The following is a 21271-nucleotide window of genomic DNA, read 5'->3' as shown; positions in this document are numbered from 1 at the left end:
AATTTTATCAAACAGTAGTTCTTATCCCCAAAGCTTGGGATCTTTGGGTTTGTCAAAGACTAGGTTGCTATATTTGTTGACTGTTTTATCCCTTGAACCTAATCTATTCCACTGATCAACTAATCTATTCCTTAGCCAATACCAAATAGTTTTGGTAACTGCTGCTCTATAATATAATTTTAGATCTGGTACAGCTAGCACCTTCATTTGATTTTTTTTCATTAATTCCCTTTGAAATTCTTGACCTTTTGTTTTTCCATATGAACTTTGTTGTTATTTTTTCTAGGTCATTAAATAGTTTTTTGGGAATCTGATTGGTATAGCGTTAAATAAATAGATTAGTTTAGGTAATATTGTCATCTTTATTATATTTGCTTGCCCTATCCAAGAGCATTTAATATTTTTCCAATTGGTTAGATCAGACTTAATTTGTGTGAAAAGTGGTCTGTAATTTTGTTCATAAAGTTTCTGATTTTCCCTTGGCAGATAGATTCCTAAATATTTTATATTATCAGTAGTTACTTTAAATGGAATTTCTCTTTGTAACTCTGACTGTTGGATTTTGTTAGTGATATATAAGAATGCTGATGACTTATGTGGGTTTATTTTATAACCAGCAACTTTGCTAAAGTTGTGATTATTTCTAATAACTTTTAGCAGAATCTCTGGGGTTCTTTAAGTATACCATCATGTCATCGGCAAAGAGTGATAATTTGGTTTCCTCATTGCCTATTCTTATTCCTTTAATCTCTTTCTCAGCTCTTATTGCTAAAGCTAGCATTTCTAATACAATATTAAATAGTAACGGTGATAGTGGGCAACCTTGTTTCACTCCAGATCTTATTGGGAATGGTTGCAGTTTGTCACCATTACATATGATGCTTACTGATGGTTTTAAATAGATGCTGCTGATTATTTTAAGGAAAAGTCCATTTATTACTATACTCTCAAGTGTTTTTAATAGGAATGGATGTTGGATTTTATCAAATGCTTTTTCTGCATCTATTGAGATGATCATATGGTTTTTGTTAATTTGGTTATTAACATGGCCAATTATATTGATAGTTTTCCTAATATTGAACCAGCCCTGCATTCCTGGTATAAATCCTACTTGATCATAGTGTATTATCTTGGAGATGATTTTCTGTAGTCTTTTTGCTAATATCTTATTTAAGATTTTAGCATCAATATTCATTAGGAGATTGGTCTATAATTTCTTCTCTGTTTTCAGCCTACCTGGTTTAGGTATCAGTACCATGTCTGTGTCATAGAAGGAATTTGGTAGGACTCCTTCATTCCCTATTTTATCAAATAATTTATATAGCATTGGGGCCAATTGTTCTTTAAATGTTAACCCTTCCATTTTCTTAAACCTTTCCCTTACTATTTCTGTATTCTTTTCCTTTTAGCCTACCCCTTCCCTTTTTACTTTTCTCCTTCCACTTTTCAATGAGATGGGAGAAGTCTTTATAGCTTCTCTACTGATCTACTTACTGGCTTACTGTCAGGGCAGAGTAGTCAACACTGTGGTAAGGTTATCTCCACAGATTTTCCGCCAGCAGAGACCACACCCTGCCCCTCTCCGGCCTGCTCAAATATGTCTAATTTGACATATTTATCAATATGTCAATTTTGAACCAGTTCTGATGAGAGTAAGATTCACACTTTGTTCATCCCCCTCTTTTCTTTCCCTCAGATATAATAGGTTTCCTTCACCTCTTTGTGAGATGTAGCTTCCCTCTTTTTACCTCCACTTTTCCCTTTTTCTGGTACTATTTCCTTTCCACCTCTAGTTCCTTTTTATATTATAACAGCAAAACCAAGTTTTATATATATACTCTTTATGTATATCCATAACAGAAATACAGTTCTCAAGGGTTCTTTTTACCTTTTTATGCTTCTCTTGAGTTCTATATTTGGAGATCAAACTTTTTGTTTAGCTCTGTTTTTTTCCTCAGAAATAAATGGAATTCATCTATTTCATTGAATATCCATCTTCTTCCCTGGAAGAAAATGCTCAGCTTAGCTGAGTAGTTTATTCTTGGCTGCATAACAAGTTCCTTAGCCTTTCAGAATATCAGATTCCAGGCCTTTGATTCTTTCATGAGGATGCTGCTAGATCCTGAGTGATCCTTATTGTGGCTCCTTGGTATTCGAATTGTTTTTTTCTGACTGTTTGTAGTATTTTTTCCCTGGTCTGATAGTTCTGAAATTTAGCCACAATATTTCTTGGAGTTTTGCTTTTGGGATCTCTTTCAGTAGGTGATTGATGAATTCTTTCAATGTCTATTTTACCTTCTGTTTCTATAATATCTGGGCAGTTTTCTTTGATGATTTCCTGAAAAATAGTGTCTATGCTCTTTTTTTCACCATGATTTTCAGAGAGTCCAATAATCCTTAGATTAGCTCTCCTAGATCTGTTTTCCAGGTCTGTTTTTTTCCAAGTAGGCATTTAACATTTTTGTTTTGTTTTGTTTTGTTGTTTTGCTTGACTGATTCCTGGTGTCTCCTCGAGTCAATCATTTACATTTGTTCAAGTCTGATTTTTAATGAATGATTTTCTTCATTTACTTTTTAAACTTTCTTTTTGTATTTGTCCAATTGAGTTTTTAAATAAGTTGTTTTGCTCTATGGAACTTTTTTTCCATTTCCTCAATTTTTTTTAAGAATTATTTTCTTTTTCCAATTCACAAATTTTGTTTTTTTCTGGAATTGTTAACATTTTCCATTTCACAAATTCTGTTTTCCTGGGAGTTGTTTATCTTTTCCAATTTACTAATTCTGTTTTTCAGGAAGTTGATTTCTTTTTCCACTCTATCTTTTAATGAGTAACATGTCTTATCCAGACCCTCTTGCCAAGCTTTCCTTTCCTTTCCCCATTTTTCTTCTACCTCCCTTTTAAGATATTTTTAAAATGTCTTCTATGAGATCCTTATATGGTGGGGACTAGATCATATCCACCTTTAGCTCTAGAGACAAACTGTTTTTAGCCTCCTCAGGGAGCAGACTTCTTCTTCTTTTTTTTCCCCTTTTTTTAGCTGTTCTTTTTTTTTTTTAAATTTAATAGCCTTTTATTTACAGGATATATACATGGGTAACTTTACAGCATCAACAATTGCCAAACCTCTTGTTCCAATTTTTCACCTCTTACCCCCCCCACCCCCTCCCCTAGATGGCAGGATGACCAGTAGATGTTAAATATATTAAAATATAACTTAGATACACAATAAGTATACATGACCAAAACATTATTTTGCTGTACAAAAAGAATCAGACTCTGAATTATTGTACAATTAGCTTGTGAAGGAAATCAAAAATGCAGGTGTGCATAAATATAGGGATTGGGAATTCAATGTAATGGTTTTTAGTCATCTCCCAGAGTTCTTTTTCTGGGCATAGCTAGTTCAGTTCATTACTGCTCCATTAGAAATGATTTGGTTGATCTCGTTGCTGAGGATGGCCTGGTCCATCAGAACTGGTCATCATATAGTATTGTTGTTGAAGTATATAATGATCTCCTGGTCCTGCTCATTTCACTCAGCATCAGTTCATGTAAGTCTCTCCAGGCCTTTCTGAAATTATCCTGTTGGTCATTTCTTACAGAACAGTAATATTCCATAATTTTCATATACCACAATTTATTCAACCATTCTCCAACTGATGGACATCCATTCAGTTTCCAGTTTTTAGCCACTACAAAAAGGGCTGCCACAAACATTCGTGCACATACAGGTCCCTTTCCCTTCTTTATAATCTCTTTGGGATATAATCCCAGTAGTCACTGCTGGATCAAAGGGTATGCACAGTTTGATAACTTTTTGAGCATAGTTCCAAACTACTCTCCAAAATGGTTGGATTCGTTCACAACTCCACCAACAATGTATCAATGAGGGAGCAGACTTCAAACCCTGAGTATAGAAGCTATCTATAGTTAGAGTCCACTTTGCCTTTTTGCTCATTTTAAGGAAAAAAAAAGCTACAGTCTGCTTATGGTGGGCAATGGTATATTTCCAAGCTGCCTCTACAGACAAGAGGAAGTGGCAGTGAAGGGGCAATGGGACAGTAATGACTGCACAGGGATCATCAGTTGTGCTGAAATCAGTGGCAGCAGAAAGGCAGTATCTGCACTGGGACCAACAACTGTGACTGCAGTGGGAACACACTGAGTCCCTCCCAGTGCTGGGTGGATGCCAGGTCCTGACTCTAGCATTTTGGGGGTATAGTCTTTACCCTCTGTGTTTATAGCTTCTCTGCTGATCTACTGGCTTGCTGCCAGAGCAGAGTAGTTGACACTGTGGTAAAGTTCTCCCCACAGATTTTCCACCCACAGAGGCCACACCCCACCTGTTCTGGTCTGCTCAGCGTGAGCTGTTCTCCGTGCTCTCACTACCTGCCTGAGTCTGCGCCTAGCCTAGCCCCATTCCTTCCCCATGCATGAGCAAAAACAGACCTTTTCTGGAAATTTTTGAGATTATCTTTAGTTGGTAATGTATTATACTCTCAATATTCGTGGGTTCTGTCAGTCAAGCACTCATTTAGAGGCTGAATTTCATTAAAATTGATTGAGGATAAAGGATAGCTTAAGAAGACGCATGTGTCCTCTCTACCATCTTGGCTTCGCCCTCCTTTTTTAAGTTTTAAGAACATAAAAGCTACACTAAGACTTTTGGGACAGCCTTTGCATACATGATAATTTGGAGAGGTGCAAGAGAGCACTAATCAGAAAAGTTTCCCTCTAGATCAGGGGTCCTCAAACTTTTTAAATAGGGGGCCAATTCACTGTCCCTCAGACTGTTGGAGGACTGGACTATTATAAAAACAAAAACTTTGTTTTGTGGACCTTTAAATAAAGAAACTTCATAGCCCTGGGTGAGGGGGATAAATGTCCTCAGCTGCTGCATCTGGCTCGCGGGCTGTAGTTTGAGAACCCTTGCCCTAGATGAAAATCTACATAAAAGTAGAGGTGCTTCGAGGCAGAGGTGAGGAAAGAGTACCTTCTAAACATGGAAATAATACAAAGGGAAGGCAGTGAGAAAGGAGAGAAAGGGAAGGGAACAAGCCATTTATTAAGCACCTAATTGTTCTGGGCACTGTGCTAAGTGCTTTATGGAAATACTATCTACTTTGAAAATGAAGAGGACAGGATGTTGAGTTTGCAGAACAACTGGTAGGCCATTTTGAGTAGGATTTGGAATGCATGAGGGGGAATAATAGGAAATAAGACTAGAAAAACAGATGAAGGATACCTTGCAAAGGGCTAAATTTAAGGCTGGGGAGTTTGCATTTTAGTTTAGAAACAATAATGAGCCACTGAAAGATTTTTGAGCAGTAACATCTTTATGCTAAGGATATTAATTTGGTAGTATGAACTGGAGAGGGAACAACTAGAAGGAGGGAGACCATCACAATAGTTCTAGTGAAAGATGATGAATGAGGGTTTGAGCCAGTTCAGTGACTATGTGAGTGATGGGAAAAGATACATATGAGCAATATTATGAATGTGGAATTAAAAATATTTAGCAACTGAGTAGATATGAGAGAGGAAGATTTAAGACTGGCTCCAAGACTATGAAACTGTTGGTCTCAATAGAAATAGGGAATTTTTGGAGAGAAATGAGTTTGGGGGGCAGGATAGTAATTTTCCTCTTGAACATGTTACATTTGAAATGCCTACTGCAATACAGATGGTGATGTCTAACATTCAGTTGATAATAAAGAATTAGAGTCCAGAAAGAAAACAAAGATTACATTATAAATGTGAGAGTCATCTGCAGTTCTATAGGAATTGATGGCATCTCTAAGAGAGAATACAAATAGAGAGAAGAGATTGTGAGGGCTCAAAGCTGGAATGGGTGGGTCAGCTAGTCAAAAATACTTTTGAATCATTCTCTGAAAGTCAAAATTCCTGTGTTAGAGAATACGGAAGACTTGATGGGGAAGGGAGAGGGAAAGGGGGAAGCAGCAGTGAGAGAGAAAGGTAACTGATATCCAAATTGGGCCAAAAACCTATGGTGGAAGAAGAAGTGAGCTCAGGGATCCCCAAAAGATAACAATACCTGGCGGAGAAAAAAAGCGTTAAGTATTAAAAGGGGAAATGATCTCTCATACAACAATATTCCTATTCCTAATTGAAAAGAACTTTAGTGTTTCTAGGCTTAAAGCCATGTATTGTAATAGCTAAAGAGAAATTAAGTGCTGGATAGTAAGTAAGTGCTGGGGTTTGATAACTGTTGACTTTTAATGAAGGTTTGCTTAGAGAATTTTAAGATAGAAAGGAAATTTAAAAACATCTAGCTTATTCCACATATTTTTAGAAATGAGGAAACTGAGGCCAGATGAGATTCTTCTTGTTATAAAATGCTGCCCAAAGAAAATTTCCTTGACAGTCCTCATCCTTGTTGACATAACTATGGCATGTGACTAAGGCAATGTCCAATCAGTGGTTAAAGCTAAGTAAAAAATAAGACAGAGAACAACAGCCTCTTTTACCTCATTAAAAAAAAATCAATCTGTGTTGTTGTTTGTCCTTTGTGCTGGAAGAGGACCATGACATCAGGGAGGTGAAGCCATGACATGCAAGTGAAGTGGATTTAGGTGAGGTGGGATTGTGCAAAGTCAGCAGTTTCACTTTCTCCTCTGGAACCATATGAGTCCAGTGTCAAGATAACAGATCAGAATGACTGGAGATGGCTCTGGATGCAGTGGGAACTCTTGGCAGTTTGAGTGAGACAACAGTTCTAGGGGGTAAACTTAAAGATTTGTGGTTAATAGATTAGCTTATGAGCCCCCATTTGCTAAGTTCTTCCAGTATCAATTTTCTTCAGTATTAAACAACTTTTAAACAAGATTTTACAAAAAGATATTTCCTAAAATTAGGGGTAGCTAGGTGGAATAGTAGACACAATAGTGGACAGAACACTGGGCCTGGAGTCAGGAAGAGAAATTTTCATATGTTCAAATCCAGCCTTACTAGTGTGCCGCCCTGGACAAGTCACTTAATCCTGTTTACTTCAGTTTCCTCATCTGTGAAATGAGCTGCACAAGGAAATAGCAAATTATTCCAGTATCCTTGCTAAGAAAACCCTAAATGGGATCACAAAAAATCATACATGACTAAAATGACTGAATAACTAACAAATTTGCTGAAAAGGACAGTTAAAATATCCTCTCAAAATGAGGGCACACTCTCTACTCTGCACAGACTCAGTCCCTAGTAGGAAATAGGGTTTAAACATGAAGTGATGAAACAAAACCATAAGGAACATATGGGGCCCAAGTTCTTTTTGTTTTGAGGAAATTCTACTGTGTTTACTCTTGGGTAAGGCATAATTAGTAAATTGGTAGGTCCTTTGTTCACCCATCTCAGTTGCTGGCCTAGCTTAAGTAGATCCCCTCAGAAGCTACTGCTGCTGCCACATCTAGGATTCTGACTGTGGGTAGGACTTTGGATTGCTTTGATGGGTGTCTGGTCCAATGTTTACCTGAGTAACCCCTATCTCAGGTTCCTAATTCTTCTATGATTACGGGAAAATAAACACAAAAGAGGCAAAAGAAACAGAGGCACTGTATATTCATCAAGATATGATAGTTGGGTGCCCCTTTTCTACCTTCAAAGCCCACACAGCAATTTGTTTAGAATGAAACTGAAAACTTTGAATTTCAAAATTCAGAAGTAAAGGGAATGTTTTGGATCAAAAATTTAAGTTAGGAGGGTGAGAATTGGCAGCTATTATATCTTTTGGAGGGGAGTGAATTGTGATTTCATTGGTATAAGGAATTCCCAATGAGAAGACTCCCTCTACAGATCTACAGATCAACATTTTTTCCTATCTTCTAATCTTAGAGAGCTGTTTGGGGTGCTAAGAGTCAAAAGTTACTAAAAGTTAAATAATCACTATATGTCAGAGATGGAACTTGAACTACAAGTTTTTTGTTTTTTAAAATAACACTATTCTACACTGACTCTCATGCTACATAATGCAGCATTTTAATGATAGCATGAATTCATTATAAGAGTAGCTGTATAATCTCGGATAAATTTACAGCCTTTTGGGACTGTATTTTCTTCATCTGTAAGCTAACTTTTAGATATTAAAATCTGTTACTTTTAGTAGGCTTCAAGAGGAAGCCTCACACAGTGGATAAAGAGTGACTTTCAGATTTAGGAAGGCCTGGGATCAAGTCCTACCCACAGACAGATCCTTGCAATGTGACTCTGGGCAACTTACTTAATCTTTTAATGCCTTAGTTATCTGGGTTCTTTTAAATTTTATTTAATTTTTAAAGCTTTATTTATTTATTGTTTTTCTTAGTTATCTCTTAAAGAATACTAATTGCACAATGGATGCTGATCTCCACTGGTAAAAGGAGTTTTCTACATCAATCAAATCAAAGACCTCAATTAAGTAACAATTCTGCAAATTATTATCTGACTTACATGAGCAATTGAAATGACAGCCAGCGTAATGTTAGAGGCAAGAAAGTTACTAATTAAGAATTTTCTTGCACTCAAATGTAGTTAATATTCACTGGTCCACACATCTTCCCTGATTTACTCTGAATCTCTACTGGTACTGTTTGCATAGAGGTCCTTCCTCTAACAGAAAGTTAGTTCCCTTTTACTAGGACTAGGAGTGATGTCATCTGGGGAAGACAGATGTTTTCATTTCTGACCAAATTGGTTAATGTCATTTTTCCTAATTAAATAATGTCTTAGAAATTCCTCTAAGAAATACTCTCAAAGAATTGGTTTAATTGGACTGGCTTAAAACTACCTAGGCAACCTTTTTTTTGACTCAAAATTTCCCCTTTACCTTTTTATCTCCTCCTTTAAAAGGTCCTCAGACTACTCAAAACTGTCCAGGACAGGTGACATATCTTCCTCCCTTGTCTTTCCCCCTTACTCACTGCCTCAGAACCTATCTGGATGGGTTATCCAAAACCCATTCTAGCTGCTTGACTAATCACACGTTTGGATGAGATATGAATTAAAAATTCTAATCATTCTGATATGAAAAATTTCCCAGGCCTTAACATTTGCTAAAATTATCCTGAATTCCTCCAAGTCTTGTCATTTGTCTTGCCTCTGTAGATACTTAGCAAATTCCTAGGTACTATCATCTGAACTACTGATATAATCTAGGGATCCCTGGGCCTTGCCATCTGCCCTGATGCTGATACCCAGCCAATTCCTAGGCACTATCATCTGAACTACTGATATAATCTAGGGATCCCTGGGCCTTGCCATCTGCCCTGATGCTGAATGTTAGAACTTCTGGGCTTTCACATTTTTCATTTTTTATATGAGAATGTGAGCTCCTTGAGGGAGGGGACTGTCTTCATATGTGTCTTCACTATGCTTAGTTCAGTGTCTAAGATCTAAGTGCTTAACAAATACTTTTAAATTCACTCATAGGTTTTTAATTTAAACTTTGGATTTAGGGAATTTAACTAAAAGAATATCAGTTTCTCAAGAACTTGATTTACATAAACTTACATCAAATACTTTTTAGGTATCTCTCCATCATTTTGTTGAAAGTAAACATAAAATTTAAAAACCATACCCACCACTTCTGAAGAATAATTTCAGTTAACAAGAGTAGCTCCTATTTATCTATTGCTTTTTCCTCTGTGGATGTCCATAACTATATTTATGGAATCCCTATTGCCCAGTTCATTATTTTAGTCATATAAAAAAAAATAGTCAAAGATATGGGTTCAAATCCTGTCTTACTATTTACAGTATAACTTGGGAAAGTCAATGACTTCTCTGGTCCTCAGTTTTCTTATTTATATGAGAGACTTGAATAAAATGATCTCTCTAAGTTCCCTTTGTACTAAATCTATTGTCCTATAATCTTAAGGGTTTGTTATCTTTTGATACAGTCACTAAGACAGAACTGAAAAACAGATGGGTATTTATCTATAATAATTATTACCTCAGTACTTTTCTACTCATTCCCCCATCATCTTTTCTCTCCTAGGTCACAAAAGGGGTAATGAATCCAGGAGCAGCAGTCTCCCAGAATGGGCCCATGCAAGTGTGGATCGATTTGCAATGCTGTTTGACATATGGACTTGGGAGGCTACTTTTCTAGAAAACAAACGCCAGGTATTTCTCCTTTTTAATAAAGACAAGGAAATTTTAAAAGCCACTATTGTACCTAGGGTATTTCTATCACAAACAAAAATCCAAGAAGTTTTGGGGAGCTTTTCTTTATAAGGTAAAGAATAAAATTATCCAGTGTTTTTTTTTTAATTGCAAAATTCAAATAATTGAACAGTATGGTTTATATGTCCTTAGGGACATTTATCATAGAGGATAAAACTTCAAGAATAAGATGGGAGTCTTGTTTCCTTTTGAGATTTTTGGCAAATTTTTGTGTTGTAAGCGGAATAAGTAGAAACCAGGTAAGGTTTTAAGTGGCCTTTGAAAGAAGCCAAGAAAATAAGAGAGTAGATTTGCTCCTAAAGACATAAACTACTTCATTACCTTGTTTCCCAGATAGGTATTTGTAAGAAGAAACTTAGAGTTTAAAAAACTAGGACACCCTAAATCCCAGAAGCTATTTGATGATTATTGGACAAATTAATAAATACTTTTTGGGAATAGCATGCAGATATGAAGATTTGGGGGAATATGTGGATGGTTACCATTAATTGTGGAAAATCGCTATCAGTCATTGAACATTTATTAAGTGTCTATTGTGTCCCAGGCTCTTTGCTACAAATAAAGGCAAATGATAGATCCTGCCTTCAAGGAGCTCATGATCTAATGGGGAAGATAACAAGCAAATAAATATGTATGAACAAGATATGTGCAGGATAAACAGGAGATCATTAAGAAAGGAATCTTCCTGTGGGAAGTGGGGATATTAGCTGAGACTTGAAGAAAGCCAGGAAGCAGGGATGAGGAGAGAGAGCATTCTAGTCATAGGTCACTGCCAAAGTCAGCCCTCAACCTGGAAGAAGCATCAAAGAAAAACAAATGAGAGACTTTGCTTCTCTGTGCTGCTACTTCTCAAAAGGTAAAAAAGGATGTAGAATCTAATTCAAGGGAACACAATGAGATGGGAATATCCTTAGTTAATCTTTGCTCTTTCTAAAAAAAAGCACAATTTCCTCCCCACCTCAGCTAAGGGCTTCAGCCAAATCTGAAATGGGAAGTGGTAGAGACCACAGCAGCCATTGAGAAGCAAGCCAAGCCCATCCTCAGCCAACCAAATACGGAGTGAGTGAATAATTGTATCTGTGAGAGAGAGAGAGAGAGAGAGAGAGAGAGAGAGAGAGAGAGAGGAGAGAGGAGAGAGGAGAGAGGAGAGAGGAGAGAGGAGAGAGGAGAGAGGAGAGAGGAGAGAAGGAAGAGGGAGGGTAGGGGGAGGAGACAGATAGACAGACAAGAAATAGGGCAGAGAGAATTTATGTTCTGGGGAGAATGGAGCTGCTTTCTAGGTATGCTCAGTTTTAAAAATCATTGATTCCATTAAGCCATGAGGTCATGATTTAATTCAATGAAGACAGGTTACTCAATCATCATTATTAAATATTATTGATCTCTTAATGGACTCAAAGCAGTGTAGTAAATGAAATGCTCTAAAAGGGCTGGCTCACCCAGTGCCTCACTTAACATCTACTGATAGACCAAAGGATCTGTTTGTACTAAACCATCCACTTTCTTGTCTACTTTTTCCCCATAGTGACCCAGCTTCCTTATTTTGAAGGTTTGTTATAAAATAGTTGATGATTTTTGACTTTAGAAAAATACTTACTTTTTTAACTGTAAATTTATTGTCATAGTCTATGTACAGGAAACAGTATGAAATAGAAAGAGCTCTGCCATTAGACTGGAGGACCTGAATTCCAATCCCAGTTCTGCCACTATCTGTGATTTTGGGGCAAATTTTAGTTATTTCAACCTCAGTTTCCATGTCTGTAAAATGAAGGGGTTGGATCTCTAAGTTTCTTTCCATGATAACCATCCCTAGGAATATTTAGGGATGAAAATGCAAAAGGGTGTGAAAAATAAATTTTGCATTTCTAATTTACGTTAAAGAGACAAGTTGAAGTTTAGGACCTGGAAAATTTTTCCTTATAATTGGGGAGATTCAGAAGTGGTTAGGCTTCTTCAGGAGGCAGTGAACTCCTTACCGCTGCATATCTTTAAACAAAAACTAATTGTCTAGCAGGTAATGGAAGGGACTTTTGTTCAGGCAGAGGTTTGACTGGATAGTCTCTGGGGCTCTGTTAGGTCTGAAACTGGGGGAATTCTGTGTTTTTCCGGAACTGGCTTATTGGGACTTAGCCTATATACATACCCTGGTCTTCTTAGACCCCGGCTACACACAGCAGAGCTAAGTGCCAGACTAGTCAATGGTTAGATATAAAACGGTTACTGAAATGCAAATTAAACCTGATCCAGGTTCATAAATCTTGAGAGTTGATTAATGCCAGTTAAAGAATGGAGGCAGGACTGATCTTAGGCAAAAATGCCAATCAGTTGTTTATCCTTAGTGAGCTCTCACGTCCCTTCTCAGTTCTTCTCTGCCTCTTTCTAAAGCTTTGGATGCAAGGTCTGTCATTGGAAATATGTGGGCAATTAAAATAAATCACAGACTTCAATTTTGCCTATAGTTAACAATGGCCTCCAAGGAACCATAACTACCAAACATATACTTCTGTCCTAATTAGCCTTAAAGTGAGTTGAAAAATTACTGGAAATAGTCTAACTGTTCCCAATAATCCCTGGAAGTATTTACCTACTGATTCCAGATATAAATATACCAAAGTGTAGAATCTAGCTTTCTAAAAGAATTCAGTTCAAAAAAACATTTATTACTATGTAATCTACAGGCTACTACAGTGGATAGAGCCGAATGCAGAGTCAGGACGACTCATCTTCCTGAGTATAATATCTGCCCCTATATACTTAGTAGCTGTGTGAACCTGGGGAAGTCACTTAACCCTATTTGCTTCAGTTTCTTTATCTGTAAAATGAACTGTAAATGGCAAATCACTCCAGTGTAGTTACCAAGAAAACCCAAATGGAGTCACAGAGATTTAAACAGGACTGAAAAAACAACTGAACAGCAAAGATTACAGTTCTAAGACCTTCAAGGAGGTCAAGACAAATCCCAGTCCTTAACCTTAAGTAGTGAACAAGCTTATAGGAGAGCAATAATTTTGTTAAAGGAGCCTTTTTATTAGCTTATTTATTATAAACCAGATCTAAACAGCAAAGAACCTATTGTAATGACTAGAGAGCCAGAAAATACTTTCAAAACCATTCATATTACTTTTACAGTAAGTTTCTTGTTTTAACTTATTTTTAAAAAATATTACAATATAATATCTCAGGTCTAAGTGAAAAAAAAGCAAAAGTCTGAAATAATAAACTTTTAAGGGCTTCTCAGGGGCCTGGATGATTCTGTAGCTGTTAAATTGCAAAGAATATTCCAATCAGTATTGACAGAGGAATTTTCTCACATACAAAGTTCAGTCCAAAAAAAAAATCTTCTAAAATCAAAGGTACAGTTATACTTATCTCATCCATCATCTGCAGAGTGAGGGCATGGGGATAGGTGATCTCTAATGTTTTCTTGGCAAAGATACTAGAGTGATTTGTCAGTTCCTTCATTTTATAGATAAGGAATATGAGGCAAATAGGATTAAGTGATTTACCTGGGGTCACACAGGTAGTAAGGGTCTGGGACCACATTTGAACTCAGGTCTTCCCAACAACAGACTCAGCATCCTATTTACTGGACTGTCCAGCTGCCCTATGAATGCTTTAATGCCAATTGAGATAAATGGGCAGCTCCATAACTTCCCTATTTGTAATTGTTAAAGATATTTGTATAAGCAGCATAGTTTCATAGTGTGACTATGGAATCCTGCTCTCACTCTTATTAGCTATATAGCCATAGACAAGTGATACAAGTTTCCCCACTTGCAAAGTGGGGATTATTATATTGGCACTACTTACCTCAAAAGGTGATTGTGAGGAAAATGTAAGAGCAAACCTTAAAATGCTTTATTAGTGTAAATTATCATTATAAACAGGATTTAAATTCTCCAAGCTTACTGAGTTTTCTCTTAAAACATGTTTGTTGAGAAGGGAAGAGACAATATAAATTGATACTAAAGAAATCCAACTTGTGGGAACAGGGAATTTATTTGTTCAGAAGTCAGGTGCTTCTGAGAGCTCCCTAGACCCCTCTGATGGCATCACAATATTTAAGCAAGCACAGATGTGTATGTATAGGGACTATAAGGGAAATTACAAGCACCAGTGTAGGTAGATAGTGTGGGGAAGACTTTTAACCTAGTAGAAGCTCATTTGGAAACTTGAATATTATTCAAGGATTGGGAACTGCCTGGAAGTTTATTATTTCTGATTTTTGCTTTTTCTTCACTTATCTGAAAAAAATTTTAATAATAGCTTTTTTTAATTAAAGCTTTTTATTTACAAAGCATATGCGTGGGTAATTTTTCCAATATTGACCCTTGCATAACCTTTTGTTGCAAATTTTTCCCTCCTTTCCCTCCACCCCCTCCCCTAGATGGCAGGTAGTCCAATACATGTTAATATGTTGAAATATATGTTAGATCAAATATATGTATACATATTTATACAATTATCTTGTTATGCAAGAAAAATCAGATCAAGAAGGAAGGAAGAAAGAAAAAGAAAAACTGAGAAAGAAAACACAATACAGGCAAACAATAACAGAGAGAATGAGAATGCTATATTGTGTTACACACTCTGTTCCCACGGTTCTCTCTCTGGGTGTAACTGGCTCTCTTCACCACTACACAAGTGGAACTGGTGTGAATCATCTCAACATTGAAGAGAGCCATGTCCATTAGAATAGATCATCATATAGTATTGTTGTTGAAGTATATAATGATCTCCTGGCCCTGCTCGTTTCACTCAGCATCAGTTCCTGTAAGTCTCCAAGCCTCTCTGTATTCATCCTGTTGGTCATTTCTTACATAACAATAATATTCTATAACATTCATATACCACAATTTACCCAACCATTCTCCAATTAATGGGCATCCACTCAGTTTCCAGTTTCTAGCCACTACAAAAAGGGCTGTCACTAACATTTTGGCACATACAGGTCCCTTTCCCTTCTTTAGTATCTCTTTGGGATATAAGCCCAGTAGTAACACTGCTGGATCAAAGGGTGTGCACAGTTTGATAACTTTTTGAGCACAATTCTAAATTGCTCTCCATAATGATTGGATCTGTTCACAATTCCACCAACATGCATCAATGTCCCAGTTTTCTCACATCCCCTCCAACATTCAGCATTATCTTTTCCTGTCATCTTAGCCAATCTGACAGGTGTGTAGTGGTATCTCAGAATTTTTTTGTTTTGCATTTCTCTGATCAATAGTGATTTGGAACACCTTTTCATGTGGCTACAGTTTCAATTTCTTCATCTGAAAATTGTCTGTTCATATCCTTTGACCATTTGTCAATTGGAGAATGGCTTGATTTCTTATAAATTTGAGGCAATTCTCTATATATTTTAGAAATTAAGCCTTTATCAGATCCTTTGGTTGTAAAAATGTTTTCCCAGTTTAATAATAGCTTTTTATTTTTCAAAAATACATGCAAAGATAGTTTTCAACATTCACTTTTGCAAACCTTGTGTTCTGAATTTTTCTTCCTCCCTTCTCATTCTCCCCTCCCAGACAGCAAATAATCCAGTATAGGTTGAACATGTGCAATTCTTCTAAACATATTTCCTCATTCATCATGCTGCATAAGAAAAATCAGATGAGATGTTATTTTGTAATACCTCTTTAAAAATAAAGACAAGAAACTTATTGTGAAAGAAATATGAATGGCTTTGAAAGTGTCCACTTTAATTTACATGAGCTAAACAGAGCCAAGAAAACAAGATTCAGTACAACAATGCAAATAAATGAAAAGAACAACTAACTACCACAAAACAATTATTATGACCAAGAGTAATCCTAAACAAGAAACATAAGGAAATGCCTCTCTCACTCCTTTCCAGAGGTGGGGATCCATGAATGCAGAACATTACACATGTCAGATTTTTCTTAATGTATTGAGCATTTTATTGAGCAATTTACTGAGTACTGAGCAATTCAACATTGCTGGATTTTTCTTCTTTTTTTTCTTTTTGAAAAAAAGTTGTTTTTATAAGGTTATCTCTCTCAGAAGAGTGGAGGTAGGGATGTGGAGAGAAAACTAGGCAAAGTAAAAACTAAGGATATAAATAAAATCTATTTTTAAAAAGGAACTATCCACTTTAACAAACTTTCCCCTGAGTATGTACTATACTAAGTAATTTTGCCTGAGTACTGGCCCTTGACCAAGCAGCCTCCACATACAAGTGACATTTGACATGCTGTGAAGCCTCCTTAGACAAATACCAGACCACAGGGAAAAACAGAAACTTTCCAGTTTGCAAATATGTAAGAGAGGCCCTGGAATAGAACTATCCTGTGGTTTTCATAAAGCCTCAGGCCTGTCAGGACAAAGTCCACAAAGAGGTTATACAAGGGCTCATCTCAGACTATCGTTGAGGTTGAAATATTGAGAAAGCCCATGTCAGCATCAGAGAGAGAGAGAGAGCTGGATTGCCCTTCTCTGATCAAAAGAGTGTATCAAGCAGGGACCATTCACACCCTGGACTGAACCCTATTCGCCCCTCTGAATAAAAGAACAATGGGGCCTTTTGTATAAAAGGAGGTCAAGGAAGCTGAATAGCCAATAAGACCAGCTCCTTGGCATCATATTCAATTAATGCTTTAGCCAAAAATGTTCAGGTTAGAGAAGTCTGAATTCAAGGAGGAAATGCTTCTTTCCTAATCTCATCCTGAGGCTATTGAGTGACACCCTCCCTTTCCCAATCTCCCTCTGTTCCTATTCTTATGCTCTCACCTTTGGAAATTATCTGATTATTTAAAGAATTGAGTGTGTTGTAACATAGCCTGCTGATTTCATGGTCCAGAGATTGACTTGGATGCCTGGGTAGCTTCCATCACACTTACATTTCATTGCAAATTATAAAAGTAGTATTAGCCCATGGCACTTTACATCCCTCCAGTGACACTGACCTCCTAGCTGTCCCATGAGCAAGACACTCCATATCTCCACTTCAGGCATTTTCTCTGGCTGTCCCGATCCCTGGAACACTTTCTCTCCTCAACTCTGAGTCATGACCTCTCTGGCTTCCTTTAAGTCCCAATTTTAAATCCTAACTCCTACAGGAAGCCTTTTCCAACCCCTCTTAGTTCAAATGCTTTCCCTTCTATTTATTATTTTCTAATTATCTTGTCTATAGCTTGCTCTGTATAAAATTTGTTTAAAACTGTAAGCTCCTCGAGGGCACGGATTGCCTTTTCCCTCTTCTTTGTATCCCCAGAGTTTAGCATGATTCCTGGCAAAGAGTAGGTGCTTAATACATGTGATTACTCTGATTTCTCCTTTGATCGTGACAACCCTGTGAGGTTGACACTATTATCTCCCTTTTCTATAGGAGGCAAATGAGGTTCAGGGAGGTTTGTGTGGCTTGGCCAGGGTCACATATCTGTTAAGTGCCTGAGGCAGAATTTGAATTCTGACATGTGTTCTGCACCAGCACTGTCAAACTCTCAGCCCCCAGCCCCAACCCCAACCCAACAGAGATGGAATTGACAAACAGATCCTTTGACTCCAAAGCACAGCTGCTCCCAACATTTCAAACAACTTGACATGACCTGTTACACAGCAACATGAAATACCTAAACTTCTGGCTTTATGGTGCCCAAAGTATCTGACAGTTTTTGTGGTTGTTCAGTATTTTTCAGTTGTGTCCCACTCTTCATGACCCTATTTGGAGTTTTCTTAGCAAAAATACCTGAATGGTTTGCCATTTCCTTCTCCAGCTCACTTTATAGATGAGGAAACTGAGGCAAACAGGGTTAAGTGACTTGCCCAGGGTCACATAGCTAATTAGTGTCTGGGGTCAGATTTGAACTCAGGTCTTTCTAATTCCAGGACAGAACGTTGGGGAAGAAGGGGTAGAAGGAAACATCTGAATGGTGCTAAAAATGCCTTCATTCCACATTCAACAAACACACACTTAGCACTTACTGTATTATCAAACTTTATTATAAGGAATGCAGAATAACAGGCCCCTGTCCTTTCTTTGAAAGAGCTTGACATCTAACTATTGGGACAGTGGTTGGTTGGTTGGCTGTTGTTTTTCATTCACTAAGAGTACCAAAACGACATCACTATTTTGTAATCAAGGAACAGTGTTTCCAAATGTGATTGAGCAGATCAACACAAGCTCAAAAGGCTGCCGCATAGGTCAGGCATTAAAAAACCTTATTGTGACAATATAGACTTGTTAGACTGGAAGATCCAGGAATTGTGTCTAATTTAACTATGGTGTTTCTTCCCCGACTCTCCTCATCCCCTATCTCAAAAAGTACTCTGTATGTAGAAATAATAGTAAATCACATTGATAATCCTTAAGTATCGGAGCCAGGATTCAAGAATCAGCCAGAGAACATCTAAATCAGGGAGCTTCAAACACCATTGATGATATATCCCATTGATAAAGTACTTATAGACATATGCCTATGATTTATATACAGATTACATACACATAGCACTATAAAACCTATGCAAAAAAGATATTTAAAAAGAACAATGTAAGGATAAATATACTTCTAGAATTTTTGAGTAGGGCAGTGACTGATCACATTTGAACTTTAGGAAAATCATTTTGTCAGCTATGTGGAGAATGGATCAGAGTGGGATGAGACTGGAGGTAGGAAGACCAATTAGGAGGCTGTTGCAATGATCCAGGTACAAGGATCAACGCTAAGTTGGTGACTTCAGAGAGAAGGGGGTCAGATGGGAGAAATGAGAGGGTAGGTCTGTCAGATGGATACATAGGGTGAAGAAACTGAATATGACACAGGGATTGTGAGACTGAATGATTTGGAAAGATAGCCAGGCTCCCCAAAATATCAGATATTCAGGAGAAGGTTTGGCAGGAAATGTAATTTAATGAAATCTGTGATCTGTCACAACCTATCTGTGCCCACTCATTCTGTGGGAAAATGGAACTCATCAGTCAGTGCCCCCAGCACGATGAATCGGGCTCTTGTAGGACCTAAACCGACACACTTGCTGCTGTGACTCACATGATAACACTTAAGAGTGGTTGCTGTCCTGAGAGAATGGGGCTCAGCTCAGAAGGGCAAGGTTGGTTATGTGGCAGAAGAAGGAGTCCATCCGAAATAGTGCCTAGAGTTTAATGGTGAGTGTGGGTGTGTGGGAGACAAGTACCCTGGCTGGCTGTCATGGGAAGAGTGGGATTTCATCTCTCTTCCCCCGTTATTGACTGATCAGATATTCCCTTGTGGGAATCACACCATAAAATTCAAGGGCCCCCAGCCTCCAGTTGGAGACCAGTAGTCTAAAAGGTTCATTGAGATGGGAGAGAACTACCCACTATAGAACGAGCACGGTACTGGCTGTCAAGAGCCAGTTGTGTAGCTCAGTGGACACTAAGCTGTGGGAACCTGAATAGGAGGCTTAACCTCTGTCAACAGCAGATTCTTATCTGTAAAATGGAGATAACAACAGTATGAAGGGTGAGCTCCAAATAAGATAACAATTGTAAAGCATTGAGCTCAGTGGCTGGCTTATAGGAAAGGCTACATAATGCTGGCTGCTATTATTATTAGCCATCATAGATTGTCGTCTGCCTCAGTCTCTTCGTTTGTAGAATGGAGATAATACCTACTTCCTAGGGTTGTAAATGAGTTAATATTTGTGATATTTGCAATATTAGATAACATTGATAAGATGATAGTTAATATTTGCAAACTTATCAGGGATACACAGAGAAGAATGAAGTAGTCCCTGCCTTTAGGGAGCTTCCATTCTTGGAGGAACTTCTCTCTCTACTATATGAACATCATTTGAAAGCCCTGGGAAGATTTAGGATGGAAGAGAAAGGATTTACAGTGGAAGTGAGAGTTATCCTTAAGTATTTGAAGAGCTATTATTTGAAAGAAATGGGGGCTGCTTGATCATAGTAGAGAGAATCAATAGCAGAGGGTGAAAGTTGCATAGATGCTAACTTTTAAAGTTAAACCTTCACAACAGTTAAAGCTCTCTTAACGTGTAATGGGTCCCATTAGGAAAATAATAGACATCTTTTTATTAGAGGTCTCATAAAAGAGACCAGATGAATATTTATTAGGCATCTTGTACAAGAGATCCTTGATCAAGTATAGGCTGGACTAGATGAACTGTGAGATCCTTTCTGATTCTAAGGATTGTGTGATTCTGATTTGAAATCAATTGTCTTTCCAATAAATATTCATTGACCAAATGATGAGATGAATAGATGGACTGGTGGGTGGATGGATGAATACTATGAGAAACTAAAGAAATTCCATGATATACCACATATATGTAAATTATGTAATATATTATAATTTATATTTTTGTATATACATACACATATATATATGAAAATAAGTGAAAAATCACTGTGGTTAGTAAAAAAAAGCTTTATGAAGGAAGTAAAGAATTGGGTTGGCATAGAGGGATGGCATAAGAGGTTCTGGAAAATAGATTTTTTTTTTTTACTTCTAGAATTTCTGTGTGTGATTCCAACCCTGGGCTCTTCTTTAATTAGCACCAAGACCAGTTAATTAACATGAAAGTAAAGTTTCTTTTAATTCTAGAACAGGAAATAAATAAGAAAGAAAGAACAGGGAATCAATGCTCAAGACTACAGACAAATACTGTATATGACAAATTAAAGAGAGAAACCTCTGACTTCCACTAAATTCTCCACACCTTTTCTCCTGCACTGCTGGTGTCTAGTTGTTCTTTTTAGTTTTTGAGAGGGGCAGGTGAACTTGACTAAATCAGAAGTTATATCAATGTGTTCTGCTTAGGACACTACCTTCTCACTGTTTCTGAGTTGGTCTCATAGCTTACACATAAAATAGGAGGAGTTAAGGAACTGACAAAAGACAATCTTAAGTGCATGAGTATATGAGAGCCAGGGATGTATTCTGTTCATTTCATCCCTAGAATACTTATTATATAAATGAAATCTAGCTCAAATCAACTCCAAAAGCAGAGGCTATCTACCTTATGCTGCTGGTGGTGGAAGTAAAGTGGGGAGAGGTACAAATGTATTTGTTGGCCCAAATTATAACCTATGATGTTGGAATTACATTCTTGAGAATGTAAGCTCCTTAAGGGCAG

General features: G+C 37.3%; 1 protein-coding gene across 1 annotated transcript in view; it reads left to right on the top strand.

Moving 5' to 3' along the window:
- CCDC162P overlaps positions 1 to 21271 on the top strand; it is a 214336-nt gene that overhangs the window by 72029 nt on the left and 121036 nt on the right. The window contains exon 17 of the mRNA XM_031964438.1: positions 9984 to 10111. Coding sequence (XP_031820298.1) covers positions 9984 to 10111 — 128 coding nt within the window. The remainder of the gene's footprint in view (positions 1 to 9983; positions 10112 to 21271) is intronic.

Source organism: Sarcophilus harrisii, chromosome 4 (assembly GCF_902635505.1).
Source record: "Sarcophilus harrisii chromosome 4, mSarHar1.11, whole genome shotgun sequence".
Taxonomy (NCBI): Eukaryota; Metazoa; Chordata; class Mammalia; order Dasyuromorphia; family Dasyuridae; genus Sarcophilus; species Sarcophilus harrisii.
The sequence above is the reverse complement of the archived record's forward strand: the minus strand, read 5'-3'. Positions and strand labels throughout refer to the sequence as shown.